A 12,426-nucleotide genomic window follows, 5' to 3' on the forward strand; every position below is an offset into this window, starting at 1 on the left:
AAGACAGATTATGATTAAACCGCTGAGAAAAAGCTTAGTTTGGAATAAATGTCCAAAGGTTATGCTGAAATAAGACATTTCCGTCAGCTGATCTTCACATGATTCTCAGACAATGTCTGGACACTGGCATGTCCTTCATCACTGTTTCACCTGCAGGATCTCTGAAACACATGAACACATCACTGCGAGCAGCGAGCTGATGTGAGCTTCTTCTCATGTTGGTTCACACAAGAGCTAAAACCTCAAAACCAACAGAACCGTCCTAAACTGACACCTGTCTGAACTTCATAAATGGTTCATCTTTGCTGTATAACAGACTACGCCATTCACTTTTTAGATTTAGTGTCAAAAATATCATGAAAATTTCAGCTGCTAAAAGTTGATGTAAATATTTTGTTATTTTTGCATTTATTATATGTGACCCTGCAGCACAGAAGCAGTCATAAGCAGCACAGCTATATCTGTAGCAATAGCCAACAATACATTGTATGGGTCAAAATTATCCATTTTATTTTATGCCTAAAATCATTAGGATATTAAGATCATGTTCCATGAAGATATTTTGTAAACTTAATTTTTGATTAGTAATATGCATTGCTAAGAACTTCATTTGAACAACTTTAAAGGTGATTTTCTCAATATTTAGATTTTTTTGCACCCTCAGATTCCAGATTTTCAAATAGTTGACAAATATTGTCCGATCCTAACAAACCATACATCAATGGAAAGATTATTTATGCATCTTTCAGATGATGTATAAATCTCAATTTCAAAAAATTGACCCTTATGACTGGTTTTGTGCTCCAGGGTCACATTTAGTTATTTTACATAGATTTTATTGATAATTTCAGACCTCACCATCTGTACTTACTTCACTGTAAACATTCTCGTGTAGTTTTTTTATTTTATTTTATTTTTTCAATTTGTATTTGTTAGGTTTGTATTTGATCCCAGCTGTGATCCTCTCCTGTAATCACAAACGGCTGTGATTGGCTCATTCTAACAGCGCAGCGGCTATCACGTGACAGCTTCGCCTAAAAACCGCTTCTGAAGCACATAATTCACAAACAGGAAAAATTACACCGATGACTTTAACAACGATTCAGTTGAGAACACACAAGGAAAATTAAAAGTAGCATAATTATTATTTAGACCAAATACGTCCGGTTCACTAAGCCCCGCGTGACTGAGTTTAATGTTAGTCGCTTCACAAATAAAGATACAAGTATATTAAGAAAGAATATTAAACATGGCACAATTGTATTTAAATACAACTTCAGTTCTTGTTTGAAGATGCTAAAATGGGGTTTACATTAAGTATATTTACATTTATGGACTATGTTAGTCGCTTCTATCCGTTTACTCCACGTTAAGTATATAAACTAGATGAACTACAAGATGAACTACAAGTCCCAGGAGCACTGACCCGTGTCCTCCATGACCCCGCTGGACCGAGCAGAGCTCTGCGGGCTCAGAGTGCAGCAGCTCCGGCAGAAGAGAGTCCAGTCTGCCGCAGGTATCGATCAGCTTATTCTGCTTCATTTATAGCATAATATCAACATTAATCAAAAGACACGAGTAAAAATCTGTGATTAAGCGTCATCTTTAACAAATTAAACTCTGGAAACAGCTGCAGTGCATGAAAAAAAGTACATTTTTAGACCTTTGATCTCCACGAGATCTGTTTGTTTGGTTCTTAAAGCGGCGATTTACAGGAGAAATGCTGCATATACAGTACATAATATGAAACTTCTAACTTCTGAAGGCAACACTGCACACAAGATGGATTAAAAAAGAACAAAAATGAAATTTATGAATGTATATTTATAGACAGAGAAGTGATATGAAGAATAACAAACTACACAGAATGTGTCAGTCATTAATGAGATTCACTTACACAAGAGGATAAGTAATATTTCACCCATAATGACAATTTGCTGAATATCACTCACCCCGAGGCGATCCCAGATTACAATGAGTTTGTTTCTTCATCAGGTTTGTAGAAATGTGTCTCAGCAATGGATGCTCTGCAGTGAATGGGTGCCGTCAGAATGAGAGTCTGATAAAAACATCACAATAATCTAAAAATTAACTGATGGACTGGAGTGGTGTGGATTATTGTGATGTTTTTATCAGCTGTTTGGACTCTCATTCTGACGGCACCCATTCACTGCAGAGCATCCATTGCTGAGACACTGATGCAGAGACACATTTCTACAAACCTGATGAAGACACAAACTCATCCTGATCTGTGGTTCTTGTAGGATGCGTTACTGCAGCACGCGAGCGGGCGTTCAGGGCCGCAGCTTCAGAGATGTGCTGTTCTCTGGATACGCTGCAGACGGAGGCATGTTCATGCCAGAGACCGTCCCATCGCTGTCGGCTGAAACGCTGCGCTCCTGGAGCCGTCTGTCCTACCAGCAGCTGCTGTGTGAGATCTGCAGCCTCTACATCTCCGAGCTCGAGATACCACGACATGATCTGGAGCGTGAGTGCTTTTAAAAGTGATGCTTTGGTGTATTGTGTTACTCCCTAGAAAAGTAACTAATTATGTTACTTAGTTACTTTTTGTGGAATGTAATGTTACGTTACTTTTGAGTTACATATATATATATATATATATAATATAAATTATATGAATATAAATATATACATGTAAATATTTTAAAATATATGCTGTATGTGTGTGTATTTATATATACGTAATAAATATACACAAAACACATATTATATAAGCTACGTTTGTTTTGGATGCGATTAATCGCGATTAATTGTTGCCTAGTATGCCTATGTTTTCAAGTGATAATAATTTTGAAACATGTAAAGCAGGCATACAGTAGAACTCAACACTGATTACTGTCACTTTCAAAATCTTTCATCACTTGAATTAAGATTATAATAATTTAATTTAAAGCACAGCCACCACAAAATCCGATTTTAGCAGCTCTTTTCACTTTGAGATCGTTCTGAGGTTAAATACAGATTAAAAATCATAACAAGAAATAGTAGCTATAGCTAAATAAACAAGTTTAGTAGATATTATACTGTTTTTGAAATCAAATCTTTGATTAGTTATGACAGGAAACACTGGCATCTAACAATGTCTTGGAAAAAACAGTTAATCTTAAAAAATAAAGCATGTACATAAACCTAAATAGGAAATAAAACAGTTATTGAATAAGCATGTGTCCTAAACTCCTGAAACACTGGTGTCTCGTAGTTTAGAGCAGTCTCTGCAGTTTATAAAAGAAAGAAAGCAATTAAATCTGTGCGTGGATGTGTGTGAAGTAATATTTAGATGTAACCTCGTTTGTAATCATTAACGTTTTCATAAGTAACTAATTAACACATTTTTTATCAGTAACTGTAACTGATTAACAATCACATTTATTTTGTAATTAAATTACGTAATTCCGTTACATGTAACTACTTACTCCCCAACACTGGAAATGAATACGCCTCAGGCTGAAGGAAATATCAAACTAATCACATGAAGAATATGACGCAGGAGAATAAAGTTCAACAATATTCAGCAATAACTAAAATGATACACACATGTTTATTAGTATGGTTGAATTGAAGGTCAGTAGCAAAGACATTAGTTAATAAAATGGGATTAAATACATAAATGATATTTGTCTTATTTAGCATATTTAATTATTACAGGTTTGTGTAATATTTGCAAGAGTTTGCATCTGAGTGTTTTTATTGATTTTGAGGAACACTGAAAGTGTTTTAGTGCAGGTGAGATGAGTAAATAATGCTGATATTTAGTCTAGAACTACAGTAAGATCACGTTCTTACTCCTGATTTCTCTCAACATGGCAACACCAGAGCCGTCCGTCAATACATGAGAAACAGTCATTACTTATTTGAAAAAGTAACTCAGATATTTCCTTCTAAACTAAAAAGTAATGTTACTTTACTAGTTACTTTAAAAAAGTAATCTGATTACGTAATGCATTACAATATTGCGTTACTCCCTAAAAAAGTAACTAATTATGTTACTTAGTTACGTTTTATGGAATGTAATGCATTACGTTACTTTTGAGTAACTTTTTAAATCTTTGAAACAAAGTAACTGGAGTTACATATCTGAAAAAGTAACTCAGATATTTCCTTTTAAACTAAAAAGTAATGTTACTTTACTAGTTACTTTAAAAAAGTAATCTGATTACGTAATGTGTTACAATATTGTGTTACTCCCTAAAAAAGTAACTAATTATGTTACTTAGTTACCTTTTATGGAATGTAATGCGTTACGTTACTTTTGAGTAACTTTTTAAATCTTTGAAACAAAGTAACTGGTGTTATTTGAAAAAGTAACTCCGATATTTCCTTCTAAACTAAAAAGTAATGTTGTTTTGCTAGTTACTTTAAAAAAGTAATCTGATTACGTAACTCACGTTACTTGTAACACTGGAACAAACACTCGGAGACCTCCTGCTGTCTGTCTCTGTAGGGCTCATTAAACAAGCGCTGTCTAGCTTCTCCATTCCTGAAGCTGTGAGACTGGTTCAGCTGAAGGACTCGCTGTCCATCCTGGAGCTGTTTCATGGAGAAACGCTGGCCTTTAAGGATCTGGCCATGTCCTGCACCGCTCAGTTCCTGCAGTACTTTCTGCACAAAGACGGCAAACGGGCTACAATACTAGTAGGTATGAAGAGTCGTCCGTCTCAGATCTGCTCTGACGTCTCGTGTCGTGTGATGGAGATTCAGATCTGATGTGGTTTCAGGAACGTCGGGCGACACGGGCGGCTCGGCCATCAGAAGTGTGTTGGGTGTCAGTGAGGTGGACATAGTGGTGGTGTTTCCCCGCGGACGCGTCACCCGAGTACAGGAACGACAGATGACCACCAGCACAGCAGACAACATCCATGTGTTTGCAGGTAAAGACTAACAGTAGCCTTTTTTTTTTTTTTAAGAGAATTGACACTTTTATTCATCAAGGACACATTAAATTGATCAAAAGTGCCAGTAAAGCACTTTTATATAATGTTATAAAAGATTTCTATTTCAAATAAATGCTGTTCTTCTGAACTTTCTATTCATCTGTGAATCCTGAAAAAATAAAATACATCAGTTTCCACAAAAATATTGTGCAGCTGTTTGAAATTGTAATAATATTTCACTTTCTAATTGTATTTTTGATCAAATAAATGCAGCTTTGGTGAGCAGAAGAGAACATTAAAACATCTGATTATTCCAATCTTTTAAACAGTACACTCTTAAAAATAAAGCAGCTTCACGATGCCATAGAAGAACCTTTAACATCTGAAGAACCTTTCTGTTTCACAAAAGCTTTTGTTGTTGTTGTAAAGCTGGTAGCACTAATATAATAATTTTATGATATATGTTACAATAAAAGTAACATTGTGAAATATGTTGATGGTTATATATATATATATTGTTTTTTGTATTTTATCTCAGTATTCCTATCAGTGTTATATAAGGGTTTTTATGGATAATAGTAACCCTAGAATGTGATGAAGCAGTTTTAAAAAGCTGGGCTGAGATATATAACAATTGTTATGACTGCAGAAATATGTTAATTCAGTATACACATTATTTGTGAATTATTTATATAATACACAATTGTGACTGACCATAAAACACAATTTTTCACACACTTTTCCAAAAAAAACCTGATTATTTCAAAGGGTTACTAATGACACATCATCTGGATATTTTCATGTTTGAAAAAAATGTGGTATTAAATGCGTTAAGCACCTTTATTGTTAAGAATGTGTGTATGCATGTTAGATTTGTGAAATGTGTTTATGAAGCCGTGTGTTTGTCGCCGCAGCTGACGGGACATCTGACGACATTGACGTTCCTCTGAGGAAGCTCTTTGCGGATCCAGATCTGGTGCGGCGTCACGATCTCATGAGTCTGAACTCGGTGAACTGGTCCAGGATCCTGGTGCAGCTGGCTCATTTCTTGTTTGCATACCTGCATCTGAGCGCTCCGCGGGCCGGAGGAGACGAGCCGGAGGAGCTGGAGGTGCTGGTGCCTACAGGAGGAGCGGGGAACATCACAGGTGAAGAACAACACACCTGCACACAATCACATCACAGCAGAGCAGAGCCGAGAGCAGAGAGGTGTTTCCTGACAAGATCTTACTTTAGAGTTTGATATGTATTATTTCATAATTATAGCATTTGTTCTACTATCTTTAACTTATGCTCATTTTAATATAAAAAAGAAAAATATTAGTGCTGTCAAAGGATTAATTGCAATTAATCGCATCCCAAATAAAAGATTTGTTTACATAATGTGTGTGTGTACTGTTTATATTTATTATGTATATTTAAATACGCACACATGCGTGTGTGTGTGTGTGTGTGTGTATATATATTTTTTTTAATTTGTTCATTAAATATATTTATATATAATATAAATTCTATAAATGTAAATATTCTCAAAAGATATACTATATGAGTGTGTCTTTATATATACATGATAAATATACACAGTACACACGCATATATGACCCTGCAGTACAAAAGCAGTCATAAGCAGCACAGCTATATTTGTAGAAATAGCCAACAATACATTGTATGGGTCAAAATTATATTTTTGTTTTATGCCAAAAATCATTAGGATATTAAGTAAAGATCATGTTCCATGAAGATATTTTGTAAATTTCCTACTGTAAATATATCAAAACTTCACTTTTGATTAGTAATATGCATTGCTAAGAACTTCATTTGGACAACTTTAAAGGTGAATTTCTCAATATTTTGATTTTTTTGCACCCTCAGATTCCAGATTTTCAAATAGTTGAAACAAATATTGTCCGATCCTAACAAACCATACATCAATGGAAAGATGATTTATTCAGATGATGTATAAATCTCAATTTAAAAAAATTGACCCTTATGACTGGTTTTGTGGTCCAGGGTCACATACTGTATATTATGTAAACAAAAACTTTTATTTTGGATGTGATTAATCACGATTAATCCTTTGACAGCACTAAAAAATATAAATCCTGCATATAACTCAAGATTGCATCTTCACAAAATTAGTTGTTTGGCTGAAACATTGCTCGTTAAGATATTTATTTTGATGATACAAACTTGAGCAGTGTGCAGGATTTATATTTTAATAGTTTATGTCGTGATTTCATCGAATGCTTCAGTGATTGATTTGGGTGTGCAAGGCACTATTCATTTTTTGCTGATTTTAAACAAAACAAAAATCACTTTATGACTATAATTCTTTATTAATAGAGTATTTATTTATTTATTGCTTATTCATTCATTTATTCAGTAAAATAGAAATAATGCTGAAATAAGAATCACTACTGACAATAATGAGAATTACAAAGAAATTAAAACACACAGATATTGAGAATTTGGGGTAAATGTGCTCAGTTGGCATGAAAATTATTACTTAAGACAACTTACTTAATATCTATTTACTTTATTATTTCTGCTTTTTGATTTTGGGGATGAAATATTACTTAACGGTTTGGTTGTTTAGGGGTTAGTTTGTATTAAATGCTCTTCTTGTCCACAAAAAGGAGGTTTGTAATATGTCTCTGTTTGGGCAAAAAAACATCTATCGACAGCCAGAAATGCTCAAAAGTAGCTGATGGAATACATTTATTGCAAACAGCGTAAACATTGCTAATGTATGATTACATTACAGTAGATGTTTTATAAGTAATGCATTTTTTGGAGCCTCTTAAAGTCATCATGAAATTAGATTTATTGTGAGCGTATATTTGATGGCAGATTTCAGATCATGTCCTTCTGGGTTGGGCTGCAACAAGCGATTATTTTGATAATCGATTAATCTAATGATTATTAGACCGATTAATCGACTAATTGTTGATTATTTCACTGATTAATCGGTAGACTTTGATTATTCAGCTATTGCAATTAGTTAAAATACTTTTTATAGTAAACACATAAGGTGATAAATAAAGGTGATCACTTCAGCTTTTGAAAATCATATTATGTAATCACAATTATTATACAATTGAATATATTCGGCACACAAAATGAGATGACAGACAGAGAAACGCTCTTAATCACCATTTAATTAGCTATATGAAAAAGTAACTAAATGTCAAATCTACTTTTGTAAGTCATATGGATAAGAAACAAAATAAAGATAAGTGATAAGATGCTTTATTTTTGGATAAACTATTTTATTCACAACATTAATCTCTCTTAAAATACCTTATAGGGTTATGATAATCAAAACAGTCCTGAGCTAGATCAAGCTTTGATCTATCACTTTAATGAAATACTATTTTCTTTCTTATCATTAGCTAGCTCCACACTGCTGCTCTGTGACAGAAAATCAAGTTATAATTCTAACTGAAAGCGACACTGACTCTAGTTTTTCATGTTTAATACTGTAAAGCTGTAAATCTATGCATAAAGTACTATATGACTAAACGTGACGTGACCGGATTCGACTGGAGAGCCGAACAAACGTCCACATCGCTGTAATCAGATGCTTTCTGAACTGCTGCTTTCTCACCGCTGTCAGTTTTCATATTCATTACATATTCAGGTTCGGTTCTTCTCTTGAATCTACAGTCTTGTGCTACAGCGCCACACTGGTCAAACCGCATTATTGCAGGCTCTTACGTCACGTCATATGAGATCGAACGACTACTCGACAACAAAAATATTTGTGGATAATGTGGACTAATCGTTTCAGCCCTACTTCTGGGTCTGAATGCTCCAGCCAAGCAGCTGCCGTTGAGATGTGAACAGAGACTCGTGGTATTGCAGACCTGCTTGGGTTTTATGTAGTAAAGTAACAAAGGTTTGACTGATTGCTCATCGCTGACTGTGTTCTGCTTCAGCTGGATGCATCATGAAGCGGATGGGAATCCCTCTGCGTCTCGTGGCTGTGGTCAACTCCAACGACACGGTCCACCGCGCGCTCCAGACCGGAGATTTCTCCATGTGCGGCTCCGTCAAGCAAACGCTCGCTCCTGCCATCGACATCCAGGTGCAGCTGCGCTCGGAGCTTTATTGTGTTCGTGTGTGTGTGTGTGTGAATACAGCTGTGGATGTTCTCAGGACCCGTATAACATGGAGCGTGTGTTCTGGCTGCTGTCCGGTCGAGACGGAGCGCTGGTGAAGAGACTGATGGAGGAGTTTCAGAGGACACACAAACTCACTCTTCCTGCGTCACTCCATCAGCAGGTGTAGTCAAGTCAATTAATTCACATACACATTGTTTCAGAGCAGCTTTACAGAAAATCATCATGTTAAAGGATAAGTTCAAGTGCCCCTATTATGGATTTTTGAAGATGATCTTTCATGCAGTGTGTAGCAGCTCTGAGTGAATGAAAGCATCCTGCAGAGTTTTACATCTGAAAGTGCATGGCATGTCAACCTGTTGTGGAGACTCCCAAAACCAAAATATGAACCTTTCATTACCCGTAATAGGGGCACTTTCACTTCCAGAATAAAAATTTCTTGATAATTTACTCACCCTCATGTCATCCAAGATGTTCATGTCTTTCTTTCTTCAGTCGTTGATGGCCAACGATTTCAAGGTAAAAAAAGAAGCAGTTTCAGTGCAGCTTCAAAGGGCTCTACACGATCCTAGCTGAAGAGTAAGGGTCTTATCTAGAGAAACAATTGGTAATTTTCTTTAAAAAATTATATTTACACTTTTTAACCACAAATGCTCGGCTAGCATGTGGTTAAAAAGTGTATAAATATTCTTTTTTTTTTTTAAGAAAATGACAGATCATTTAGAGCCCTTTGAAGCTGCATTGAAACTTTTGACGTTTAAACCATTGGCCACTATTGAAGTCCACTATATGGAGAAAAATCCTGGAATGTTTCCTCAAAAAACTTAATTTCTTTGCGACTGAAGAAAGACATGAACATCTTGGATGACATGGAGGTGAGTAAATTATCAGGACATTTTTATTCTGGATGTGAACTTATCCTTTAATGTTTATAATATCTTCATGCCTTATAGTCGCATTTATCAGATCAGAGCTGGATGATAATAGAGTTGTATTTTCTAGTTGTGTGAGGTGTTATCGTCCGGCTCGGTGTCTGATGACGGGATCCTGGAGGCCATGAGGAGATGCTGGCAGGACAATCACTATCTCATCTGTCCTCATACTGCTGTAGGAGTGTGGCAGCACTATCACACAGCCATCAGACCCGGAGAGAACAGGTCTCACACACACACACACACACACACACACACACACACTTGAATTTGTGGTTTTCGGGGACTCTCCATAGGTGTAATGGTTTTTATACTGTACTTACTGTATGTGCTATTGCCCTACACCAACCCTACACCTAAACCTACCCCTTACAGGAGACTGTGCATTTCAACTTTTGATTTATAAGCGTTTTGAAAAGTGGGGACATGGGTCAATGTCCTGAGATGCCACCTTCACCTTGTAATACCTGCCATACCCTCGTCATTATACACATCTATGTCCTGACTTTTCACAAAAAAACACACACACACACACACACACACTTGAGTCAAGACCTCTAACCCTCCTCTAGCCAAAAAACCTTTGCATTTAAAAAAACTAAATAATTTTATGCATGAATTGTTTATTAATGCGAGGACATCCTAAAATGTCCCTAAAGGAGGATTCTGTCAGATTGAAGATAGATACTGACTATATTAACATGCTAAACTGTAAATATATTGTAAAAACTATGATTTAAACAACTTTACAGTTCAAATAATTCAATAAATAAAAAAAAAAAGTATAGAATGGCTGAACTCTCAGGATCTCTTTCGGTACTTAAAGGTCTTAAAGTTTTACTTCATCCTTCCACAAATTAAATTTAAATCAGAAAGTCTTAAATTCATAAAGTCAAGACATTAAATTTTACATGCATTGCTAAAAATGTATATCTTCCTCATTATTTTTGTCTTGTTTTCCAGTTCAAATATGTAAACATCCTTAAGTCAAGATACATTTACTGGAGATGCAAAATGAACACATAGGAGTTCTTGTTTTCTGAGAAGCTGAACACAATTAAGTCAGATTTGTTTTTAACAAGAACAAATATCTGTAAATAGGGTATAAAACTTATTTTTCCTTTGAATTAAGTTGTTTTTCCCAAAGTTAATTGGTGGATATTTATTCTTTTTAATCATAAACTCACTTAGTTTTTTATAAGTTTCACAGTAGAAAAAAAAGATTATGCAATTTTGTTTCTCTAATAAATGTGTCTTGATTTAGGAATCTGTAGTCATGTGCACTGGAAAACAGAACAAATATACTAATATACTTTTTTGTGGTTTGATCAGAAGGTGCCGTAAAAGAGGTCAGCCTCGTGCTATTTGTTTGTAAAATGAAAGTAAAGGAGGTCTTTTAGAAGTTGTATTTTCAGACTTTGTAGTGTTGTTAATACAAGACATTTACATTTAGAGAACATATTGATATATTTTGTCCCTGAAAATAAAATAAAATATTTTTCAAAATCCCCTGCTCATATTTCAGCCTAGTAAATGATTATTTATGTTATATATAATTGGTCTGAACAAAAACAGCAGATGGACTTAATGAAGATGCGGTAATTATTCTTCCTGGTTTTTTAAATCAATTTTACAGTGTAATTAAAGTCAAAGGCTCTTTGTATCCAGATGCTGCATAGCGACCGCATCGCCGGCCAAGTTTCAGGAGGCCGTGCAGAAGGCCGGTTTGACCCTTGACCTCCCTGAAGCGTTGCAGGCGTTAGACAGGCTGGAGACGCGCTATGATGTTCTGGAGCGATCGGATGACTGGGAGTCCAAACTGAGACAGCGCATCGAGTCCATCAGCTCAATGAGACGACGCAGAGCATCACAGACCAGAGACTGACATGAAGATGATTTCAAGAGCGTTTAAAATGCTCGAGTATCAGATTTGCTTGAGAGACTCACAGTTTTTTAATCATGAATGACATGCACCTGGCTTTTCTTCCTAAGACTGTGATCATGATCATCTAGTGGAATGATTTTATAGAATATATACATTTTGTGAACGAGTTGTTCTCTGACAAAAAACTGACATTTAAATGAATATATAATACACACGTCATTAAATGACTCTTCGGTTGTGTTGTGTCGACAAATTAATATTTTGTACATTTTGGATGGATTCCCCAAACCACTTCCAACTCCTCGTCTCTGTAGAATCACAAGGGCTAAATGATATTTTGTCTTTAACTTTGGGGCACTGTTCATTTTGTTCCTACAATAACCATGGAACTTAATTATTGAATGTAAAAATGAGGAGTTCAGATGCAGAAGCCTCTAATTGCCATTTGAAATGTTCTTCTAAAATGAGCCTTTTTTGTCAGGCTCCTGTGTTCATGTTCAGTTATTTCACTTTAATGGCAATGAAAAGAACCTGTTTTTTTGACATTAAAGTGGAATGACTGAAGCTACACACAGGAGCCTGAGGAAAAAGCACAT

General features: G+C 35.4%; 1 protein-coding gene across 1 annotated transcript; it reads left to right on the forward strand.

Annotated features, from left to right (window-relative positions):
* The first annotated feature begins 1,368 nt into the window (after positions 1 to 1,368).
* thnsl2 (threonine synthase-like 2) lies at positions 1,369 to 12,293 on the forward strand. The gene is made up of 9 exons (XM_058775590.1): positions 1,369 to 1,516; positions 2,265 to 2,488; positions 4,463 to 4,657; positions 4,737 to 4,889; positions 5,807 to 6,040; positions 8,831 to 8,979; positions 9,051 to 9,176; positions 10,016 to 10,170; positions 11,614 to 12,293. Exons 2-9 carry the CDS (start codon positions 2,266 to 2,268, stop codon positions 11,828 to 11,830), a joined length of 1,452 nt encoding a protein of 483 aa, XP_058631573.1. The 5' UTR covers positions 1,369 to 1,516; position 2,265; the 3' UTR covers positions 11,831 to 12,293.
* The last annotated feature ends 133 nt before the right edge of the window (positions 12,294 to 12,426 follow it).

Source organism: Onychostoma macrolepis, chromosome 05 (assembly GCF_012432095.1).
Source record: "Onychostoma macrolepis isolate SWU-2019 chromosome 05, ASM1243209v1, whole genome shotgun sequence".
NCBI lineage: Eukaryota > Metazoa > Chordata > Actinopteri > Cypriniformes > Cyprinidae > Onychostoma > Onychostoma macrolepis.

Bases quoted from the DNA above. Each gene is read 5' to 3' on its own strand.
- thnsl2 (XM_058775590.1), top strand. From the start codon at position 2,266: ATGCGTTACTGCAGCACGCGAGCGGGCGTTCAGGGCCGCAGCTTCAGA. The intron at 9,177-10,015 runs GTGTAGTCAAGT...TGTATTTTCTAG, and splicing joins CTGCGTCACTCCATCAGCAG to TTGTGTGAGGTGTTATCGTC. The intron at 10,171-11,613 runs GTCTCACACACA...CTTTGTATCCAG, and splicing joins ATCAGACCCGGAGAGAACAG to ATGCTGCATAGCGACCGCAT.